This window comes from Carassius auratus, chromosome 23, assembly GCF_003368295.1.
Source record: "Carassius auratus strain Wakin chromosome 23, ASM336829v1, whole genome shotgun sequence".
Taxonomy (NCBI): Eukaryota; Metazoa; Chordata; class Actinopteri; order Cypriniformes; family Cyprinidae; genus Carassius; species Carassius auratus.
The window spans coordinates 11,089,161-11,111,734 of NC_039265.1; the positions used below are offsets into that span (position 1 = coordinate 11,089,161).

General features: G+C 38.5%; 2 protein-coding genes across 2 annotated transcripts; one reads left to right on the forward strand and one right to left on the reverse strand.

The window, feature by feature from the left end:
- Positions 1-4,691: 4,691 nt before the first annotated feature.
- On the forward strand, positions 4,692-9,406 carry LOC113041296 (terminal nucleotidyltransferase 5A-like). Its single transcript, XM_026199754.1, has 3 exons — positions 4,692-4,776; positions 4,888-5,692; positions 6,577-9,406. The coding sequence occupies exons 2-3, from the start codon at positions 5,306-5,308 to the stop codon at positions 7,357-7,359; spliced, it is 1,170 nt and encodes a 389-aa protein (XP_026055539.1). The 5' UTR covers positions 4,692-4,776; positions 4,888-5,305; the 3' UTR covers positions 7,360-9,406.
- A 6,419-nt stretch (positions 9,407-15,825) lies between these two features.
- LOC113040873 (uncharacterized) lies at positions 15,826-21,718 on the reverse strand. The gene is made up of 4 exons (XM_026199073.1): positions 21,420-21,718; positions 19,004-21,318; positions 16,016-18,211; positions 15,826-15,914 (listed from the first exon to the last, which is right to left on the reverse strand). Exons 2-3 carry the CDS (start codon positions 20,619-20,621, stop codon positions 16,683-16,685), a joined length of 3,147 nt encoding a protein of 1,048 aa, XP_026054858.1. The 5' UTR covers positions 20,622-21,318; positions 21,420-21,718; the 3' UTR covers positions 15,826-15,914; positions 16,016-16,682.
- Between the last annotated feature and the right edge of the window lie 856 nt (positions 21,719-22,574).

Sequence of the window (22,574 nt, forward strand, 5' to 3'; positions counted from 1 at the left end):
TCAGTAATAATTAAGAAGAAGAATGATAGAAGAATCACTGGTGATTCACTTTTAGTCAGTTTGTGAACCCCTTGCAGAATCTGTGAAAATGTGAGTAATTTTGAGAAAATGAGAGAGATCATACTGAATGCATGTTTTATGGGTTTTTTTATTTTAGTACTGTCCTGAGTAAGCTAGGGGGAGAAAACTTTTTGAATTTGAATATTAGGGGACATTTAACTTAATTTGTCTTCTGGGAAACATGCAAGTATCATCTGTTGTTTCCGAAGGGGAGTACTAAATGTAAACAAATATATATAATTCTATAAACGAATACATTTTTTTAAATTTTCATCGTGTTCAAAAGAGTTCACCCCCCAACTCTTAATGCATCTTGTTTGCTTCTGGAGCATCAGTGAATGTTTGAACCTTTTTTAATAGTTGTGTTTGAGTGCCTCAGTGTGAAAAGATGGATCTCAAAATCATACAGTCACTGCTGGAAAGGGTTCAAATATGCAAAAACTGAAGAATCTGCAGGACCTTAAAGATTTTTCTGAAGAACAGAGCTCAGTTTAACTGTTCAGAACAAACAAGGGACTCATGCACAAGCATCACAAAAAAATAAATAAATAAAACACACAGTATTAAGAACCATTGAATTTGGTTATTTTAACAATTTCAACTTTTTTTGTCTTGTGGACTAAATGTAAACATATTTTATGTAAAATATCTTACTCAGGAAATAAACAAATTACACACTGTTTGTATGATCGCTCTTATTTTTTTCAAATTAAATTTTCACAGATTCTGCAAGGAGTTAACAAACTTTCAAGTGGCACTTGAAAACCTGATACAGGTTTTTATTATACATTCATATATGTAAAAAAGCACAACTGCATTAATGATTAATACCACAATCTTAATTTACTACAAGTAAAATATCATATTTCATACTTTTTGCCAATATCCTAAAAAAATATATGCTTGTTAGGTGGGTATACATTTTTTTAAGAAGTTTGATTTATATCAGAAATATGATTTAACATTACCTGACTACAGGAAATTACACCAACAAAAGGGTCTGTGAGGCACAGTAATAACTGCATATTGTAAAGTTTAAACATGTATGTAGTACATAGTTCTTCATAAAATGTGATGCAATAACAAACTTCAGGCTCATATATGTTTATCTTGCCTTGTTGCTTAAGCCTTGTTTTGGGCAGTTCCTTGGAATAAAAGCTGATGTTTTACTGCAGGATCAGCCTTGGTAAGAGGAAGACACACTTCCCTATGCAGAACGGAGGCCAAAGAGGTCAAAGCAGCTGCAGGCTGCATGCATGTCCACATAAAAACAACAATAGTCAGGCACAGGGCTCTATATGAATAATACTGAAGTGACATACAGCCAAGCATGGTGACCCATACTCAGAATTCATGCTGTGCATTTAACCCATCCAAAGTGCACACACACAGCAGTGAACACACACACACACACTGTGAACACACACCCTGCAGTGGGCAGCCATTTATGCTGCGGCGCCCGGGGAGCAGTTGGTGGTTCGGTGCCTTGCTCAAGGACACCTCAGTCGTGGTATTGCCGGCCAGAGACTCGAACCCACAACCCTAGGGCTAGGAGTCAAACTCTCTAAACATTAGGCCACAACTTCCCCATATTTTGATGCACGTCTGTCATTTTAAAAGCGTTCCAAAAGCATGGTCAAACTCTTTGTTTTATTCCTGATCTTTGAAGAGCTGACTTAAGAATTAAAGCCTCTATTTGACGTTATAATGTCACACCTCTTTTTTATTTTACCACATTTTACTCCCGCTTCACACAGAGACAGAAAACACAGCACGTACATTTCAGGCTACAGCTAACCACAAACCAGTCATGTACGCACTGAGGTTAGCATCATGAACAAACAAAACAAGCTCAAGATCTCTGGAAGATGTCAAACTGATAGACACAGATATCTGAGCAAATAAAAAATGATGATGCACTTATATATACAGTAGTAGCATCAATAAATAATGCATTTTGTAAATATTCATAATGAGCTAATCAGAAAAAACATCATACATTTTGTTTGTTAGTGGTGCTTTTTATGTGTCCATCTTCTCTCATTGGCTCTTTTTATATTGCCTATTACTCTATCTAGACTTATACAATCAGATACAGCAATCATTCCTCAAATATTTATTACAATATATACTGATAAACTTAACATTCACTTCAGTGGTATGAGATGACTGGATGCTTTCAACTTATTTTCTATGGAACTGTCAACAACTGAACTGCAGTGGTCAAACTATTAATAATATGGCGAATTAAACTACAAACTCAATCATAATGTACAGTGTTTCCATCTAAGGTGCAGCTCATCATGGATTGTTTTAACTAGTTAGCAGTAAACCGGTTACCTCACCTGAATGTTCAGAACGTAATAAAGCTCTCCTTTTACATACGGCACACAGAGAAAATGACATGTATATGACATGGGCAAATGCATAAAGCACAGAGAACATGCGATCGTGCTGGATACACACTTCACAAGATCTCACAGCTGGATTCAACAAAGTTAGCAAGGTCTTTGAAATTAAATGTTCATAAGTCATTCAATTATATAAATGCGTATTTTCCTTAATCCTGACGGCAAACGAGAAAGTATAATGTTTGTCTTTCTATAACTAATAGGCCTAATATAAAAACATCCTTTTAGTGTATCAAAAAATGGACAATAAAGAATGAACTTGACGGAGCGACTTTGCCATCTCGTCGTCATCCCACATCCACTCCTTTGTCCTCCTCCATCCATTCCTAATAAACCTTAAACTGTTTACGTGCTGCATTCGTCCAGTCAGTGACACTGCAAATATGCAAATTGGAACATACAGTATGGTTCATGGTTTATGATTGTGCATGATGATATTGTTAGTATGGGGGTTTTCTAAAACCCAGCCTGGCTGAAACAGGGTTAGTGGTCAAGGTTAGAAAGAGCGAGCGAGAGAAAGCGTGTAAGTCTCACACTGGTATAGCTGGGGTAGTGGATTGGCTAAACGTTCATTTGATCTCATTGCAGCAGTCAAATATAGGTCTCTGTATTACCTTTTAAATGAATAGAAAGGGTTCGAGAGACAGACACTATAATGTAGTAAGCTCTCACATTTCTATTTCCGTAACATATATTTTAGTGTGAGCTAAAGAGAAAGCATATGGGCAATTAAAAGAAAAACAGTTTGGTAAATTTTATGACTGTGGGTGAGTATGTGGAGAGAGAGAGACAGGAAACTCCTGACCGCTTCAGCTGACCCTGAGGAATGTCAGATTCCTATAGACCCATTCAACAACATCACATGCCAACAGCTAATGGGCCAGGTCACAGCTCACCCGAAAAGTAAAAAAAAAAAAAAAACAGTTTGTCAAAAGAAAACGAAGCATATTTAAGGACTATTACGTCTTTTTGCATTGTGTTTCATGACAATAAAGATTTATTTTTTATTATTTGTATCATTTCTATATAAACGCTTTATCTAAAAAGTAAATAATTTAATTAATAATGTCATCGTAAAAAATAATAAAATGTCAAGGAAGTGTTCTTTTCTTCTTCTTCTTTTTTCACCCTTACTAAGCATTGTGCAGTTCCACTAAATTCAACCAAATTCATCTCTCTCTCTAAACACACATTTTGTCTCCTTTTCTTCTCTCAAACACACACACTCAAACATTCAGAAGTGCTTCCAAGAGTCATGGTGCAGGGGGTAATCTAGAATAATCCTACTTTATTGGCTGTTACGGCTGTGACGCAGGTCCGCTCCCCCTGATAGATTCTGGGTGACATCTAGCCTGACCTGACATTACGGTCAGTCATTTATACACACACAGTTACCAAGTAGTCTTACACAGACACACACATCATTTCACACACGTCTGCCTCACTCCCTCACAAACACGGGTTTGTGTGGCCATCCAAACAGGGACTTCATTTACCCTTAAATTAAGCTAATTACAATTACTACAGACTAACCTAACCACACAATCCAAACCCTAAAATAAACCCTGCGGCACTTACAGAAGTGAATAAAAACATTACAGTCTTTATGAAACATTTTCTTTTTGAGAACGTCCACTTAGGATGTCAGATATTTAGTAGCTTATCTCGGGACATTTTTCTTTAAATGTGTTTTTTTCTGTAAAGCATGGTTTTCTTTTTCCTTCTTGTTTAATGTGCTTCAGAGACTGCAACCTCATTGCTCACCTGTATAAGGTGAAATTCGACTTCCAATATGATGTCTTTCTCTAGAGGGCAGCATTGACATTCAGTGTTGTCAATAAAGACAGAAAGGATGTTTTGCTAGTCAGCTTTAATTGATTAATGTATTATGTATGTCATGTATACCTTCACGCTATTTACCTTTAGAAACTTTGCCATTTTTGACTCAAATGCCAAGTTAATTTTTATTTTTTTGTGTGTCATATATCAGTGTAGTTGTTTGTTTACACCATGCAAAAAGAATAAACACTCAACACATTAAAAATAAATTACCAAGCTATACTTTTGCTTATTATAAATATTCAAGTACTGCTTTAACAGGTCGTACGTGGGTATAGCTGTGTAAAATATTACCGTAGGTGTGAAGCGCGTGTCTGGATTGGTGCGCGCAGCTGTCACTCAAACTCTCCGTCACTCCTGCTTTAGTTCACGGGTTAATCTCTATGCGTCCTCACTATGTGCAACCAAGATGACATGAGCAGCCAACACTTTACACAGAGTAGCAGCTGAAAATGTGATCATACAGGTAGGTCTTCCATTTACATATAACTGATTATGCGCATCTATATTCTTTCAGTGCTTAATTTAACAGGGTATGCACATTATTGGTTTACTATTTATGTATTTGTTTTTACAGAATAAAACAACATGTAAAGAGGCAAAGCTTTCGGCTTTTGCTTTAGCTGAGGAAAGGGACGGGGTATTCTGCTATTTGACATTCGTAATTCTGGAAAGGCGTGCCCTTTATTGTCGGACTCGAAAACTCGTCGTAATCATCCAGCAATCATTTTGATGATCACGGCCACCCCCCGAGAGCCGTGTGAACCCACGTTCACCGCCCTCGCCACGAGAACTTCAGCGCTGTGCGCAAAGGCGCAGACGGGACATCTGGAGAGCTTTTACGCACAGAGGTGAGGCGCAGCGGCAGCGCCCTGCATTCAACACGAATGATAGACGTGCATATAAACTCTCTGAATTATTGTAACATTTATTCCTTTCATCCGTTCATGTGATACGGCCAAATTGTAAGACAAACAAATCTGTAAACACTCGCAATGGAAGAGAATCTAAGTAATTTGAGCGTGCTGAACTGGGAGCAGGTAAAGCGTCTGGATGTCATCCTCACCGAATCCATCCCCATTCACGGCAAATGGAACTTTCCCACTTTGGAGATGAAACCCAGGGATATCGTCAAAGTCGTGCGGTGTCGCATGGAAGAGCGCAAGATTCACGTCCGGGAGGTCCGGCTGAACGGCTCCGCGGCCAGTCACGTTCTCCACGAGGACAGCGGTTTGGGCTACAAGGACTTGGACCTCATATTTTGCGCGGATCTGAAAGGCGAAGTGGAGTTTCAGACCGTCAAGGATATCGTTCTCGACTCCCTCCTGGATTTCCTGCCTGAAGCTGTGAATAAAGAGAAAATCACGCCAGTTACATTAAAGGTAAGCGTTTAGTGACTTTTATTTGTTTTAATGTGTTGTAGTTAAACCAGGAGAAACGGGTCTTTGCTGTTTTTTTTTTTTTTTTTTTTTTTTTTACATGTGGTTTTGTGCACTTTACAGTTAAAAAGTTCAGCAAACCTGCATAGTCTGTTTAAGAGGTTTTTAAGAAAGGTAGCTAAAAGTCCTGGCTAGTAATTAAAAAGTTGTGGATTCAAACCTTGCAGGAGTTTATTCATCACCCTCCCAGCACTTAACCTCAGGTTACTCCATCAGGACTGTCTTTAATTTATGTGTACTGTCACTCTGGATAAGAGAGATTCAGCTAAATGACTACTTAGTAACTGATATAATTCCATATGTTTAATGTGCTAAATAAAGGGGAAGTGCACGACATGCTATAATTTGACACAGACTTGACCTAGACATGTCCTAGAGAGCATATATTAGATTTAAGCTACAAGAGATAAGGACACTGGTAGTAAAAATGCTGGTTTCTACTACAAAGAGGATTTCTCTAAACCAATTTACGACGCATCCGTTTTCTCCTCTCTTTACTCAGTGTATGCAAAGGCAGACAGCCTTTTCATGTATGCAAATGATGCTGATATAATTTAGAGCAATAGCGATGCAATGGAAAGCCTTTACTGGATATGCAAAGTGACTTTACAATGACAAAATTAGCAGCTGTAGTCCTTTGCTATTGACAGTAGTAGTTTTTTTGCACACATTTAAAAAATGCAGAGGGGAATGATTTTTATCTGCTGAAATTTTTAACATTGTACCCTTTTGTGCATCTCAATCTTTTAATATTTGAACAAGTTTTTTATTAAAGAAATCTTAACGCTCACATTGTCCTCCTCCAAACCTTTTTTCTCTTTCCCCAGGAGGCTTACGTGCAGAAGATGGTGAAAGTGTGTAATGATTCAGACCGCTGGAGTCTAATCTCCCTCTCCAACAACAGCGGGAAGAACGTCGAACTGAAGTTTGTGGATTCCCTGCGGCGCCAGTTTGAGTTCAGCGTTGACTCTTTTCAAATCCGTCTGGACTCCCTCCTCCTCTTCTACAAGTGCTCTGAAAACCCCATGTCTGAGACATTCCACCCCTCCATCGTGGGAGAGAGCGTTTACGGAGACTTCAATGTAGCCTTGGACCACCTGCAACAGAAACTGATCTGCACGCGAAATCCAGAAGAGATTCGAGGTGGCGGCTTGCTGAAGTACTGCCACCTGTTGGTGCGAGGTTTCCGTGCGGCTTCGGAAGCCGAGATGAAGCTTCTCGAACGCTACATGTGTTCCCGGTTCTTCATCGACTTCTCAGATGTGGCGGAACAAAGGCGCAAGCTAGAGTCATATCTGCAGAATCACTTTGTGGGATTAGAGGACCGGAAGTACGAGTACTTGACCACCCTGTATAGTGTCGTCAATGAAAGTACAGTATGCTTGATGGGACACGAACGGCGACAGATTCTGAGCCTCATCACCATGTTGGCGATACGTGTTCTGGCGGAGCAGAATGTAATTCCCAATGTGGCTAACGTCACTTGCTATTACCAGCCTGCACCTTACATTGCAGATGGCAACTTTAGCAATTACTACATTGCTCAGGTGCAGCCAGTGTATGCCTGCCAGCCCGCCCACACATTCTCATCGTGGTTGCCCTGCAACTGACCAATTGTTAACTCACATTTGGTCCGACATGTCTAATTAGAGCACTCTCCCAATGAGACCAGTTGACAAGTCTGTATTTGTGTGCTCTACAATGTGAGAAAAACCTTTCCGAACTGGCTGCTGCCAGCTCACTGCAAGGAGAAGCTACAAGCGTGCCAGATGAAGAAAGAGGAAGGGGAGAGTGAGGTAACTTGGATTCGTTCCCATCGGGCAGCACATTCTACCTAGGCTTTCCATGGCTATGTGCCAGGCCTACAGAAGCACAACACTGGCTGAGAGGAAACACAATGGAAACTCTATGAGAGCAATACAGACACAAAAGGGACTATCTTTGTGTTTGTGTACATATGTGTGTTAGACATACTTGAAGAATCAAAGATGTCCTGCATATTGTGTTGAAAGGGCAGATAGATTAGCAAGAGAACTTTTTTGATGCCCACTACTCATGCTATCAGACTGAAATCAATGGACAATTTTCTCAAGCCAAGGATATTCTCATAGATTCCAGATACCCAAAAAACAGATTATCATTTAAGTGCCTTAAACTGGTTTTAATTTTATTATTTTTTTCCAAAGTATGTTGGTCAAGACATCTTTTTGGAGTCACATATGAATTAAGGTAGTGTACAATAGATGAGTTTTAAAGGTCACTTCCGACGGATAGTTTCAAGACCTATTTCTTGTAATGTATTCGTTTAGGGGCCTATATGAAAGTGTTGCATAAGATGCTTTTTACATCCGAGGCACTTGCAAGATTGGTATACCTGTGTGTAAGACTGTACATATGAGTTTTTCGCAGCTTCTTGTCTCATCTAAACTGACCTCAATGTACTGTTGGCTCAGTGCTGGCTTAGCTCAGATTAAAATGTCCAGGGCAATGCCATTACATCTAAGGCAGGGAAGTAAAACAGGTCGAGGCCGAACAGGAAGAGAACTAATGAAAGTTGTTGTTGTTATATCCAGGTTACCTGGCGTCTTTCTGAAGGCCTAATTATCACACAGCCACCAAATCCAGAGATTATACCTTTGACACATCTGACCTGCATATCCTGGGGGATTAAGACCAGCATAGACATAGCAGTGAGAGGCAGAAGCTTGTTTAAGGGAAGCAGAACATATACCAAAGATATTCTTGATATTCCTCAAGATTGTGAATCAACAATACTTGACGTAAAAGCATCTACATGCTGTTGGAACTCAATGCAACACAATCCCCCAGTTGAATGATTCCATAGAATCTGAATCTGAATGCTCTGACATATGTTAAGGCCCTGTCCCCAATGTTACCAGTTCCACACTTTGGTGATGCAATACTGCATAGACTGTCGAGTGGTGGTCCAAAGGTGCAGACAGGGCAAAAGAAGGGTATAAGGGGCACTCGGGAGCACCTTTCAGAAACAACAATGGGAGACCCTGTCCCAAAGGATACCCTAAGCCCTGGCTGTCCTCAGTTGGTTCTACACTCTGGTGATGCAATGCTGCATATACTGTCTGGTAGTAGTATAAAGGTGCATACTGATCAAAGGGGTGGGGGCATTCTATGCTCACATTCATATGAAGGTTGCCACAGATCTACAGAACAGCAAGTTGGGACAGGGCTTGAGAATGTCACATGTACTTAGGGATAAATTCTCCCTAACTGATCATACAAAGATGGACACGTTCCTCCCATACGCATACTCGCATATAATCATATCTCTTATTTTTCTACTGATTCTGCTATTTTTGTACATTTTGATGTTTGTGCTAAGGTCTTGGTTAGGACCTTACTCTAATGCTGTGAAAAGTACTGTTGTGTTTTATGAGTCCAAAGACCCGACTGAGCATTAGTGCAGCAAATTCTCAACAAACGTTGGTGTAAATTTTCATTTCGAGTCATTGCATTTGGGTGCCCACACAAGTGTGAATGTCTCAGTCTATGTGTGTTTTATCTTCTAAATTAAACTTGTATGTGAATTCAGATGTGATATTCTGAGCTCACTACTGTCAATATGTGTCATGTATTTTCCAACATGAATGACTCATTAAATGGTGATTTTAAAAGTTACATTGGCTCAGTGATGTTTGTTATCAACAAAACATCGCACAAGCCACTGTTTAACCCTGATCTCTTGTTGTTTGTCTATAGATGATCTCTTCCTGTTGTGCGGTTTTAACAAAACCAATGCACAGCATACGACATACATGACCTGCTGATAAGATTAGCATTTGCTGTGTTTTGTATGGTTTTGCTGGTTAATAGTATGCTTGACTAAAACTAGCACTTACTTGCATGAACAAGTCAGACATAAATGGTGCTATAAATTGATTATTTTGTCAGTAAACTAAAAAAAAAATCGACCAGTTTAACAATTTCTACATATATTCTTCAGCGTTTAATGCACTTTGGCGACAGTACGTCTCTCAACAGACCTGTAACTGTTAGCTAAGCAATACACAGTGCAAGAAGATTTATCGCAGCCTACGTCATGTTGCCGTGGACAGGATATTGCTCCAGCTGTCCCCAACTCTACCTCATTTACTTTCTCCCCTTTGTACTTTCTCATTAGGACTTGCTACTATAGCACACTTGACTTGGGTAAAAAACTTATATTTATATTTAGTAACTTGTGATATGTGCTGCTATCTAAAGGTTGTCTCACACATTCTCTTTTAATCTTCCTTCCACTGTCCATATTTCCACTAATTGGGGAAAAAATACCAATTAAACCAGCCTAAGTTGGTTTGCTGACATTCGCCTGGTCTTGCACAGTTTTGCAAAATTTAGAGTTACGTAATCTGAAAATTTGAATCGAGTTGGCCAGACCGCATGAGAAGTTGAAATGAAATGGCAAAAAGAGGAATTTACTGAACTGTAATTCTAAGAAAGTCAACAAAGGCAATGCATTGTGGGAAATACAGTGTTCTTCCACCCTGGTGCACAAAAGTTAAATGGTAACATAGGAATACATATTTCGATAGGTGGCATTTCAAGCTTTTTTTTTCAAATCAATTCAGCAAACTTTTAATTGATATGCTGATACAGGCCTATAAAAATATTTTGCATTTTATTTCTACCTTTTTGCATTTTAAATTCAAATTGAAAATAGGCATTTTATTTACTACTTCAATCCAAAACTGAATTGGAATTTAAAAGTCATTCTGGGAAATCAATAGACCAATTTAGGCTGGTTCAAACGAGATGCTTTTAATATTTATACTGTGATTCAGACAAATATTATTAATATTCCCTCTATGTTGGAAGATAAAATTCTGCACTTTTATAAAGAAAAATAACATTCTTGCTCAAAAAGGCTGAGGATGAGTCATTTGTCAAAAAATATAGCTTACTGTTGCTGAGTTCTTGTAGCTTAAATAATTCTTAAATAGTTCAATAGTTCATGTTGCGCATACATCAACAAAGTCATGGAGTTTGATTTTCAGGAAACTCAAATAAAGTTCATGCTATAATGCATGAAAGTAAACAGTGAGTGTTACATTTACATTTACATTTAGTCATTTAGCAGTCGCTTTTATCCAAAGCCACTTACAAATGAGGCAATGGAAGCTATCAAAATCAACAAAAGAGGAATGATATGCAAGTGCTATAACAAGTCCTAGTTGGCTTAATGCAGTACACGTACAGTAGCAAGGTTTTTCAGTGTTGAGTGTTACTTTAGCTATGAGGCAAAGGAAGCTAACTTAGCTAACATCTATGTTAATAGGAGACTAAACAGTTTAGCTCCTGCTTTGACATACGTACGCTAGCTTAGCTCGCCCTCCGGGTTCAGCTGGATGAGAAATTGGGTCTGAGGGCGTGTAACGTAGAGGGGGCTGGGCAGGGCTAATGTTATCCTTTAGTTAAGCGGCACTTTGAATATGCTATATTTAGCGCTCCATGAGAGGGATATTAACCCATCTCTCCTAATCTGATTAAACGCTTAATAGTCTTGTGCTCAACAGTCTAGGGTAGTTACAGCGTTTGGGTTTATGAGTATTGCACTGTAACACATACACCCTGGTGGGAGCACCTTCCCGTATTATCGAATTAAGATTGTTGGGTCAGTGTGCTCTAAATTTTGTTGAGTTGAAGATACGGGGGGGTGGGGGGGGGTGTTGGGGGGAGCTTGCTCTACTTTGCTGCAATCTTGGACAATTCGTCCACTGACCTATAGCCTCAAGCTAACCGTGTGACATGCTAATTAATCTGACAATCTGTTTTTACTTATTCATTTGTTCCATTTGTATGCAGTTCCTCATGCTAGGCGATCCCTTCTGAAGTGCCACTTCTTGTTTTATTTTGAGAGAATTGAAACCAACAGTCCCACTGTCTGTCTTGGTTCAATCTGGAGTGCCTCCTTGTGATAAAAATGACATACTGCATCCTGAAGAAGCTATGAAAAAAATACTTCAGCAGCTTCGCAATATTGCTGAAGATATATTGATTTAAATCCAATAAATCTGTAGGAGTTACAAGGGCCAATGAATACTGTTAAATGGCTTTGTACTTGCAAAACTGGTGTATGCCTAATTAGAGATGTCTGATTAATGGGTTACAGAAATGTTTTTTTTCTCATCAGTTCTCGAAAGCCTTGAATATTCTCTGGGTTTTGTCCAGATGTCATACGTTTTGTAACACAATGGATTCTGGTTCTTAACCATATATATTGTTCCTTCATTTATGAGTACTATTATTGGCCCTATGGACTATATACAGTATACAATATATACATAATATTCTGTCAGAACACAGTTACTTTTGAATGGATTTTGGATTATGCAGAAAATAGAACAAATGTTAATGATTCCTGCATGTTTTAATGATATTCTTCAGAAATTAATACACACTGTTTTATATAAATGTGATCACTAAAAGCAAAAAGACAAAAGACCTTAACATAGGCTTTTGACAACATGGTCACATGCCATCATCCAGTCTTCATTTAAAATCTACAAATTGGAAAATCTGCATTATTAGAGTTTTCAAGAGTGTTGTTATAAGAATGAAATGTTCAAAGTGACTAGTGAGTAGATGAGTTTTCATGCTCTGTGTGATAACATTTAATTTCGCAGACAACCTCAAAAAGTGTTTTGTCAGCAATCGCCAATTAATTTCATTCATTAGCATATTATTTATATATTTTATGTTTATTTGCTGTAGAATGAAATGTGAAAATATCTTTAGCTTTTGATAAACACAGACTTTATTTCAGACATTTAATCAGAAACCCATTCAAAAAGCTCATTGTCTTCAGCACAATGAACCAGAAGTGAATAAATGCATAATGATTTGTGAGTTTTAGGAGTTATTCATGAAGTAAGATGCATTCTGCAGCCGGACGATGCAGTTATTACATTCATTCCACCCCATGGTTAGATCTTACATTCGGTTACACCTTAAATACAATATATTTGTTTTAATGATATTTGAAGGATATTTGATAGCAAAATTGGAATGACTGTGCATTTGGAGTGTGTTTCTGGCCAAACTGTGACATAACTTCTTGTATTACGACGTTTTTACTTGACTGTTCTGTGTTGTACATATCCATATATGGAAAAACGTTTAAAAAGTCATGTTTTTAGAAAAACGATCTGTCTGTGATGTAAACCATGATAACTCCAGATGCTGGCATTGTTGTGGACACTGAGCATATGCCTCTGGTTCCCCCTCTTTCTAACAGAGCTTTTCTCTGCGTGAGACAATGACCTCTGACTCTTCACGGATCTCGACGGTTGGATTCTCATCAGACCAGTGAAGAATATTCCAGACGAGGATATCGCCGTTTGTCTGTGTGCGACAGTGAGAGAGGTTGGAAACAGGAGGGGGAGTAGGCTTTCACAAAATCATAAATGCTCGAGCCAGAAGCGATAATACAATCTACAGTTTAAAGCTCCAAAAACGTTCGCTGTCATTCAAAAATCCCATCCAAAATTAAAAAGACTTTATGGAGCCCAAATATTATAAATCAAAGCGCTGATCTCACATCTTGGTTTGCATAACAAAATTTGCCGTAAATGTAGCATTAGAAAGCACTCCGTTTTCAACAAAACATTCAAGTTAATGCTGGAAATCTTTCTGTAAACACAGACTGATGAAGGCCTCGAAAGAGAGCGAGAGATGTCGTTTGGGAAGCTAGTTGTTAGTGCATGCCGAAAGTAATATTCACTATATGACTGTCATTTTCCTTCTGCTGAATATTAACATGGATGTGTGTACTTGCTTACGCAGCGGGTGGGCATATGTGGCAGTAGACTCGATGGCAGAGTAATGTGAGATGAAAGTATTATGGTGATTGGCCAGACATCTGCGTAGGAATGAGGGGGCTTTTCCACTCCATCTATAAATCTGCTGATAAACGGGACAAGCCGAGTGCAAATCTGGCAAAAGCCACCGCTCCTCCGCGCACAGCCATATTCCTGTCTGAGAATGTCATTATGGGAGCCTGCAGAGGAATCAGAGTGATATTTCAGCTCTAGGGTTATTAAAGAAGCACGCTTGATGATGAATCTCTAGAAAACACCTGAGAAGATGCACAAGAAGGCATGCCCCCAAATACAGTGGCTGCTGCTGCTTATGCCACAATGTAAAGATTTATGAATTTTGAAAATTTAGTCCAAGTGGTTGTGTCCCATTCATAACCAAATTAAGAATTTGATTTGAATTAAGGTTGCAAACTGAATGCAAACTTTTTATTCAAATTAGAATGAAAGGAAATGAGTTGAAATGAATAATAAATTAATAATAAACTGACATTTTTAAGGATGGATGGATGGATAGATGGAAGCCTAGATGGATCTATAGACAGAGAAACTGAAGACTTGGAGTAATGATGCTGATAATTCAGCTTTGCATCAAATGAAGAAATGACATTTTAAAAATATGTTAAAAAAAAAAAAACATTATTTACAATTGTAAATAATATTTCACAGTATTACTGTTTCACTGTATTATTGATTAAATCAATTCAGCCTTGGTGAGTTTAAGAGACTTCTTTTAAAAACATAAAAAAGCTTGAGTGCTGTATTAAAAAATATATATATTGTAAAGCAGCACACAAATACAGTATAAATCAATTCATTGTATTGCATGTTGCATTGCATGTTGAATGCAGCAAATGCCATAACATTTTGATTGAGAAAATATATTTAATTTCAAAATAGTTCATACAGCTGCTTTTCTTTTCCCTTTTTTTCTTTTTTTCCCCCTTGCAGTTTAGTTATTCCCATCAAATGATCTGAAGAAAAAAGCAAAAAATATTGGATAATGTTTTTTTTCAACAGCCCCACTGGAAATGGACGGTCAAGAGCATTGCATTGCATTTAATGTGTAATGTGCTCAGTTTGACCTTCCATTTCCATACGCTTACATACACTCTATGCACACACAGGATATACTGTATGCTAAAGTAATAGAAAGAGTAGTACCACAGTATGCTATTCTAAAAAATTATGAAGTTAAACTCACCAACAGTGGTTGAGATTGTAACCAGAGTCATAAATTGCAATGTTTTCTTCAGAAGCGTTGACGTGATCGTTCCTATCTAAGAACATCTTGTAAAACAGAAAAGTGTACCATATTTCAAACTTGTGTGCAAACCACTGCTGAGATGGCAAATGTCTCCTCATAAACTCTGACATTATCGAATCAAATCCTAGGACAGAATGTACAAGCACAATATGAGCATTTGCAAATGAACGGATCTGTTGTTTTGTCATTACTCTCACATAGAATTTGTTAAAAAGCTAGAAATGATTATTTGTCTTTCACACAAACACAAAGACATGCTGTACAATTATACATATAAACGTCTCCCAAGACTGAATAGTGGAAACAACTTTCAATATTTCTCATGTTCTAATGCAATTTCTTCACAATCTTAGTTCTGCTGATGCTAGTCTCCACTGTCACAAATCATAGTCTTTATCACACCCACAAAATAATGTGCAAACACCTGTTCGGCCCGTACACACACCTGTTCTAAGATAAGTATAGCTTTTAACCATGAGGTAAAATGAAAACGTATCCGGCCCTTGAGAATTTGAGTAATGTGTCAGTGAAGTTCTGCTTGAGATCGGTCATAACGTACAGTATATGACAAAACTCGCAAATGTATCAGACGAACTGATGACCAGATTGTACATTTAAATATAACAAACCGTATTCATTTTTTTAAATATTCAAATATGCGAATATTGCTGAAAAACCCATTGTACACATTCTAATACATGCCTTCTGTCATCCAACTGATTTTTTAGCAAATAAAAGTCCTGTAAAACACCCCCCTTTTATTTCATATAGTAAAAACAACTTTTATACTGTTAGTAATATTTAAAAATTAATCATATTGAAGCCACTTACTGTAGGTTTTCTTGATTATAAATCGTTTTATTGAGAAATATGATGTATCAGGCTTTTGAGGAAAGTTTATTTGTTCATCTTTCAATCATCATTGAATTGCAATGCATTATATGGTTAAAAACCATTGTAACTACTCGCTGGTCATTAAACAGTCCATGTTTCCAAAATACTGATGTCCATTTGTTTTATTTATAGATATGGAACACCGTGAAAACTACATACAAACAGAAACACAAAAATATAGTTTTACACACACATAACAATTCGAAGGACATCAATGCAAATAAAGAAATCTACATAAATGAACACTTTTACCGTGTTGGCCTGGTTACCAGCAGTAGAATGGTGAAGAGCTCTAACAGGTGTATCTAAGTTTAAATCTCATCATTCAATTCGCAGCACTTCCAGGTTAAATCTAATCAGGAAGGTCACATGACCTTCAATTTAATAAAACTTAGCAGTACCACCAATTAAGCACATCAGAATTCATGCAATTGACACACATACACAATATTATATTTAAATTGTAAAGTCTTAAAAATACAAAAAAGGAGCAAAACCCTGATATTACAAATACCTCATACACAACCCATAAATGACCTATCAGTGTCAGCTACACTCCCACCAAATTACCCTTGATCTATTCAATAAACATAGAATGCAACAATTTGAATAATCAGTGGAAATTTCCAGGCATCAACACAATACATGAAAACAACTAACATGATTCTATCCCCACAATTCATTATTACACATTCTTCAGTTAAAATGAACAAATTGTTCACCATATCACATTGTTTTAATATTAAATGCAGTACACATCAACATGTGACCAAAATGCCAAGACCTACATGATATCAATACACCTGAATTTGAATAAAGTGATAAGGCAATTTAACTTTTAGTTAAATCACTGCTGCTGTTAACTCTAATCTTGGCATGGAGACAACTTGTGTGGGGACAACTCTCGCTTTCCCCGTAACTAAGGCACAATGTACCTTGGTACACTCACCAGCCTGAAATAGGAGCACTGACCATAACCTTTACTACTTGCATCAAAAAGGTGTTGCAACTCAGTTCTCAAGATCTTCCTGAAGTTTGAAGATGTTAAACCTATTGGTATCTGTACCTTTTCTAGATTAGACAAATCCTTCAACCAGCTCTCCCACCTTGATCTCAATTCAATGTGTAGTGGTTCATCCCAACTTATGCCCTTATGACACATCTCTTGCAGCACCTTCTTACCGGATATGATGAATGGAGCCAAGAACCCCAATGTATCATAAATGGAAGCCACAATGGAAAGAATACCACGTTGTGTGGCAGGTTTCTCATCAAGCACAGAATTAAAGGTAAAGGCGTCATTCTCCACATCCCACCTTACTCCCAGAACATTCTTAACTGGAAGATAATCATTATGGAAATCCACATTTTCCACCTCAACAGCACGGTCACTCTCACTGATGGACGCAAGCACTTTTCTATTGTTGGAAACAAATTTGTGAAGGTGTAGTTTTCCTTTAGCACACCGAGCCTGAGCTTCTTCCACCAGCCTAATTGCCAGCTCAACGGATTCCAGACTTATGAGACTATCATCTATATAGAAATTATTTGTGATGAAACTAGCAGCTAAAGGATACTCCCTCTCAATGCTGGCGAGACACTTCAGGCCATAATTGGCGCAACCTGGGGAGGATGATGCTCCAAAGAGATGTACTTTCATTCGATATTCTCTGGGCTCTGTGTTTAGATCACCATTTAACCACCACAGAAAACGCAGGTAATCCTGATCTTCCCTAATGACATGAAATCTATTAAACATTTTCTCAATGTCACACATGACAGCAATTTGATGTTTGCGGAAGCGACAAAGCACTCCAGTCAACCCATTGGTAAGATCGGGCCCAGTCAATAGATAGTCATTCAAAGCGGTACCTTTAAACGTGTCAGTACAATCGAAGACTACCCTGATCTTATTTGGCTTCTTTGGGTGATAAACACCTTGGTGTGGAATATAACACAAATTTCCCATATCTAGTTTCTCATCAGCTATTTCTGCATCCCCATCTCTTAAGACACCTTCCATAAACATCCTGTAATCACATTTGAATTGAGGATCCTTGTCCAATTTCCTTTTAAGATGCTTCAGTCGTACTAATGCAAGCTTCTTATTATTTGGAAGTTGGGGACTAGTTTCAAAGGGAAGGGGCATCTCAAGATGGCCACATTCATTATGATAAACGCCTTCCTTTAGAACCTGCAGAAACTGAACATCGTCCTGAGATATGCTCTTTTCTCCTAACCGACTATCTACCAAATCCAGCTCAAGGGCTCTAACAGCAGCAGGTGTCACAAGGGGAAGCTCCCTGACTGATATGCGGTGACATATACTAGTCACATCCTTGAAGTTCACACCATTTGGAGTACCTCCTATGATGCTCCAGCCCAGGTCGGTCTTAATGGCATAAGGCTCTTCATCACCTCCATTGATGACCTGTCGAGGTGCCAATGCTCTGGAGCAATCATAGCCAATCAAAAGACCTACTCCACAATCCATTAGTGCAGGCATTTCATCAGCAATGACTTCTAGATGTCTCCACCTTTTAGCAGTCTCACAGGTGGGAATATGGGTGCGCTCAAAAGGAATGAAATCCCTTGTATAAACGGGAGGCAGGTAGATAGAGCTATCTAAAGAAAACCCTCTCACTTGAAGTCCACAGACTCTCTGACTTTCTACAATGGAGTCTTTTCCCATCATCGTGGAAAGCTTTAGTTTTACTGGTTCCATTGATGCCCGCAAACTTTCACACACTTCCTGATCAATAAATGTGTGACTACTTTGAGTGTCTAATAAGGCATAAACAAGGATTTCAGACTCTGAGCCAGAAGACAGCCATACCGGAACAATCATTGATGTTGTACCACCTTCTCCTCCATTCACACAGCATGATAGAGAGGATGTACTCTCTTCAGCCTGCAAAACCATCTGTGAATGTAACTCATTTACTGGCTGACGATCTTCATGCAAAAGAGTTGGGTGGCGCTTCTTACATACAGCACATATGGACCGATTTCTACAATCTTTGGAGCCATGTCCCCTTCTTAAGCATGCAAAGCACAACTTATTCCCCCTAACAAACAGTCTCCTTTCCTCCACAGGCTCTTCCATTAATTTTTGACAGTCATGAACTGAATGACTCTCTCCACAGAACAAACATTTAACTAAAGTTGTGCCATGCACCAGTGTGCTCTTCAAATTACTAGACTCTTTAGTCTTGCGGTCAATAATATTGCTGGTATTACCCATAGCACATGCTGCATCTAAATCATTCACCGTGGTTGCCAACGTATTTACTCTTAAACGCTTGATCTCCTTGAAGGGCTTTTCTTCACAGATCTTCAATGCATACAACGATGACACAGGATTGCACGCTATGCGTGCTTCCTTTGAGACAAATGAAGCAAACTCACTAAAGCTTGGATAATCTTTATCTTGATCTAGCTGTTTTGTGACATAACGGTTCCACCTACTCGTCACCCAGTTGGGAAGTTTGACTAGTATCTTCTGATTCTCTTCGCAATCATTCAACACCTGAAGACCCTTGATGTGCGGCATAGCATCACTACATGATTGCAAGAAGTCACTGAACTCTCTTAGCTTAACGTACTCTGATGCACCAATCTTAGGCCACCTATTTAGTTTCTCTCTAAAGGCACGTTGCGCCACAAAGGAGTGACCATATCTAGCATTTAACTTCTCCCAGGCTTGCTGATAGGCTTGTTCATCTTTCCTATAAAAACTACCTTTCAAAACTGATCTTGCTTCACCATCAATATACTTTTGCAAATAGAACAGCCTGTCTGCTGAATTCAGACACCGTCTCTCTATAAGAGCCTTAAAGGTTGTGCTCCACTCTATAAACTTAAGTGGGTCACCAAAAAATACAAAAGGTTCTGGAACGGGAAGTCGAGATAGGGCCATTGACTCTTGCAATGCCTGTACTACGGATACCTCACCTTTTGTGACTTGCGGACTCAAACTTGATGTATTAGGAACCAGGGGACTGGGGTTGCTCACATCACTACATGCTGAACCACACTGCTGACTTCTTACTCTTAACTCCTCCTCAGTATACACTCGAAGCCTTGCTTCCATAACCTCAATGTCTCTAAGATTTTCAAGCTTCTTCAATCGCTGCCTTTGTGCATCAATGTCAGCCTCCATTTCCATTTCTGCTTTCTTTGCAGCTAACAACGCGGCAGTCTCTGCTCTTCTAGCGGAAATGCTTGCAGACTCTGAAGAGGGTTTAGAGTGATTACTAAAAACTGTGGCTCTAGAAACTGTGGATCCGTATATGGACCTAGCATACTCACAGTCCAACAACACACGCAATCTTGCCTTCTCAGCTTCAGCATCGAACTCCATGCCATCCTCCACTAAACGTACATTCATTATTTTAATCAAGTCTGCAGTCACAGCTGAACATGCATCCATTTTTCTTCTAATTTCTTGACTTGGTACTGCTTGGAGTCGCATGCTATCATATAGGCCTTTCAATTCAGATTCTCTCTTCTCAACCCCATCCATCATGTCACACAAATCACTTTCAGAACACTCCTGTTTTAACTTTAAACGAACCTCTCTGACATGGATCTTCCAACTATTATATGCAGATATGAACTTGCTTTCCCTTTGGACCAGTTCTTGTGCTTTTAACTCCTGCATCTTTGGTGTTAAATGTTTATCACGGGAAGATTTCCTAATTTCATTGGTCTTTAATAAAGTAGAATTAAGCTCTTTAAGTCTTGCCTCAGATTTTTCAGTACATGTGGTACATGATTCATGTCGATTTCTCACAACACACTCATTAACTTGTAATGGAGATTCATTTTGCTCTGCTAAATCACCCTGAACTGACATTTTCGCTCTTAAAAATTTAACACTTTAAACAACAATACAACACATAATAAAATAACAGTCAATAACAGTGAAACTCTTAAATAGAGTAATGCCACTTAAATGTTACTTTAAACACTATTTCAATTAAGCAAATTAAGAACCAATTGTCACTAGGACATTTCTTTCTTACATTGTTCTCTAATTATAGGCAGCTTTGTCTTGTAACAATTTTATTTTAACTTCTAAAACCATCCATTTACCAAAGATAACATTTAATATTTTATAGTCTGACCTGCTGATGCACGGATGAATCAGGCTGCGTGAGAAAGTCCTTCATCGGGATGTATCACAACTGTACGTAAAACCCGCAACAAACCACCGCGGGAAGACGCATAGTTGCACGCTGAAACTTGCAACAATCAGTCCTACGAAATGAGGCACCAGCTGCACGATGAACCCAGTTTGCACCACTCAAGGATCCAGGAATACCGCACTAGAATCGCGCGCCGAAGACAGCCGCCTCCATCACCGCAGGAAGCAGCCAACCACTCCGAAAGACCCAGACGCGAGAAGCCGCACGCTGAAGCCGAAGTAAACTTTGGTGGAATGGAATTAGGCCACGTTTTCACTGTAACTACTCGCTGGTCATTAAACAGTCCATGTTTCCAAAATACTGATGTCCATTTGTTTTATTTATAGATATGGAACACCGTGAAAACTACATACAAACAGAAACACAAAAATATAGTTTTACACACACATAACAATTCGAAGGACATCAATGCAAATAAAGAAATCTACATAAATGAACACTTTTACCGTGTTGGCCTGGTTACCAGCAGTAGAATGGTGAAGAGCTCTAACAGGTGTATCTAAGTTTAAATCTCATCATTCAATTCGCAGCACTTCCAGGTTAAATCTAATCAGGAAGGTCACATGACCTTCAATTTAATAAAACTTAGCAGTACCACCAATTAAGCACATCAGAATTCATGCAATTGACACACATACACAATATTATATTTAAATTGTAAAGTCTTAAAAATACAAAAAAGGAGCAAAACCCTGATATTACAAATACCTCATACACAACCCATAAATGACCTATCAGTGTCAGCTACAACCATCATCAAACAAGCCTTTTAAAAATCATCTTACAAAGATATAATGGTTTAATGAACTGCTTATATGTCGAAGTTAACTATAATCTGATGACTATGTTTGTTAATGTTATGAATGAAAGTTTTCTTAAAGGAAATAAAATCAAATTCAGAAAAATTGCAAGGTGGGACTTTAATTTATTCTTTGGTAGCTGATTGGACCATAAAAAGAGGGTGTTTCATTGGCCAAAAAGGAAATACTTTTCAAAGCTGGAGAAAGTTACTACATTTTGAGACGATTATTTCTCTGAAATAGTTCTTAATAAGACCAGACCTTAATAAGGTGTATTAAGAAAGTAAAACAGTAGGATATCAGAAAGTCTACAAGATGTATGAACTGTAAGATAGAGAAAGAGATAATTCTCTTGTTGTGAACTTGAACTTTTTATCTCCCATTGAATCTCGTGATTCTTTCTCCATCGGTCTGTAAATCTCATGTCCTCAAGCAGCTGTTGGGAAGGAAGACACACTTATTAATCCATTTCATCTTTGCCAGAAGGAGATGCAGTAAATCCGGCCTCTCTCACTCTCACAGCACCATTCAAACATTCAAAATGAACAAATCATATAGCAACTGCACTCCCATGACCGCTCACATTTCTCACATACAGTTCACCGTCATGCATTTTGCATAGCCCTGTTCTTTGTTGCAAAAGCAAGTGAGCTGCCATGCTGTCTACAGCTGTCGGAAGCATCATATACAGCAGTAGTGTAGCCAGAAAAGAGACTCTGGGTGTGCATATGAAAATCTGGGTGTGACACATTTATTGTCAGATTACTGTGCAAAATTATGGGATAGTATTTTTGTCACACT

What these genes read in the sequence shown, in the direction of transcription:
- LOC113041296 (XM_026199754.1), top strand. Translation starts at nt 5,306, where the DNA reads ATGGAAGAGAATCTAAGTAATTTGAGCGTGCTGAACTGGGAGCAGGTA. An exon ending in TCACGCCAGTTACATTAAAG is followed by an intron (nt 5,693 to 6,576) that starts GTAAGCGTTTAG and finishes CTCTTTCCCCAG; the next exon opens with GAGGCTTACGTGCAGAAGAT.
- LOC113040873 (XM_026199073.1), bottom strand. Translation starts at nt 20,621, where the DNA reads ATGTCAGTTCAGGGTGATTTAGCAGAGCAAAATGAATCTCCATTACAA. An exon ending in AGATGCAGCATGTGCTATGG is followed by an intron (nt 18,212 to 19,003) that starts GTAATACCAGCA and finishes ATTGCTCCAGAG; the next exon opens with CATTGGCACCTCGACAGGTC.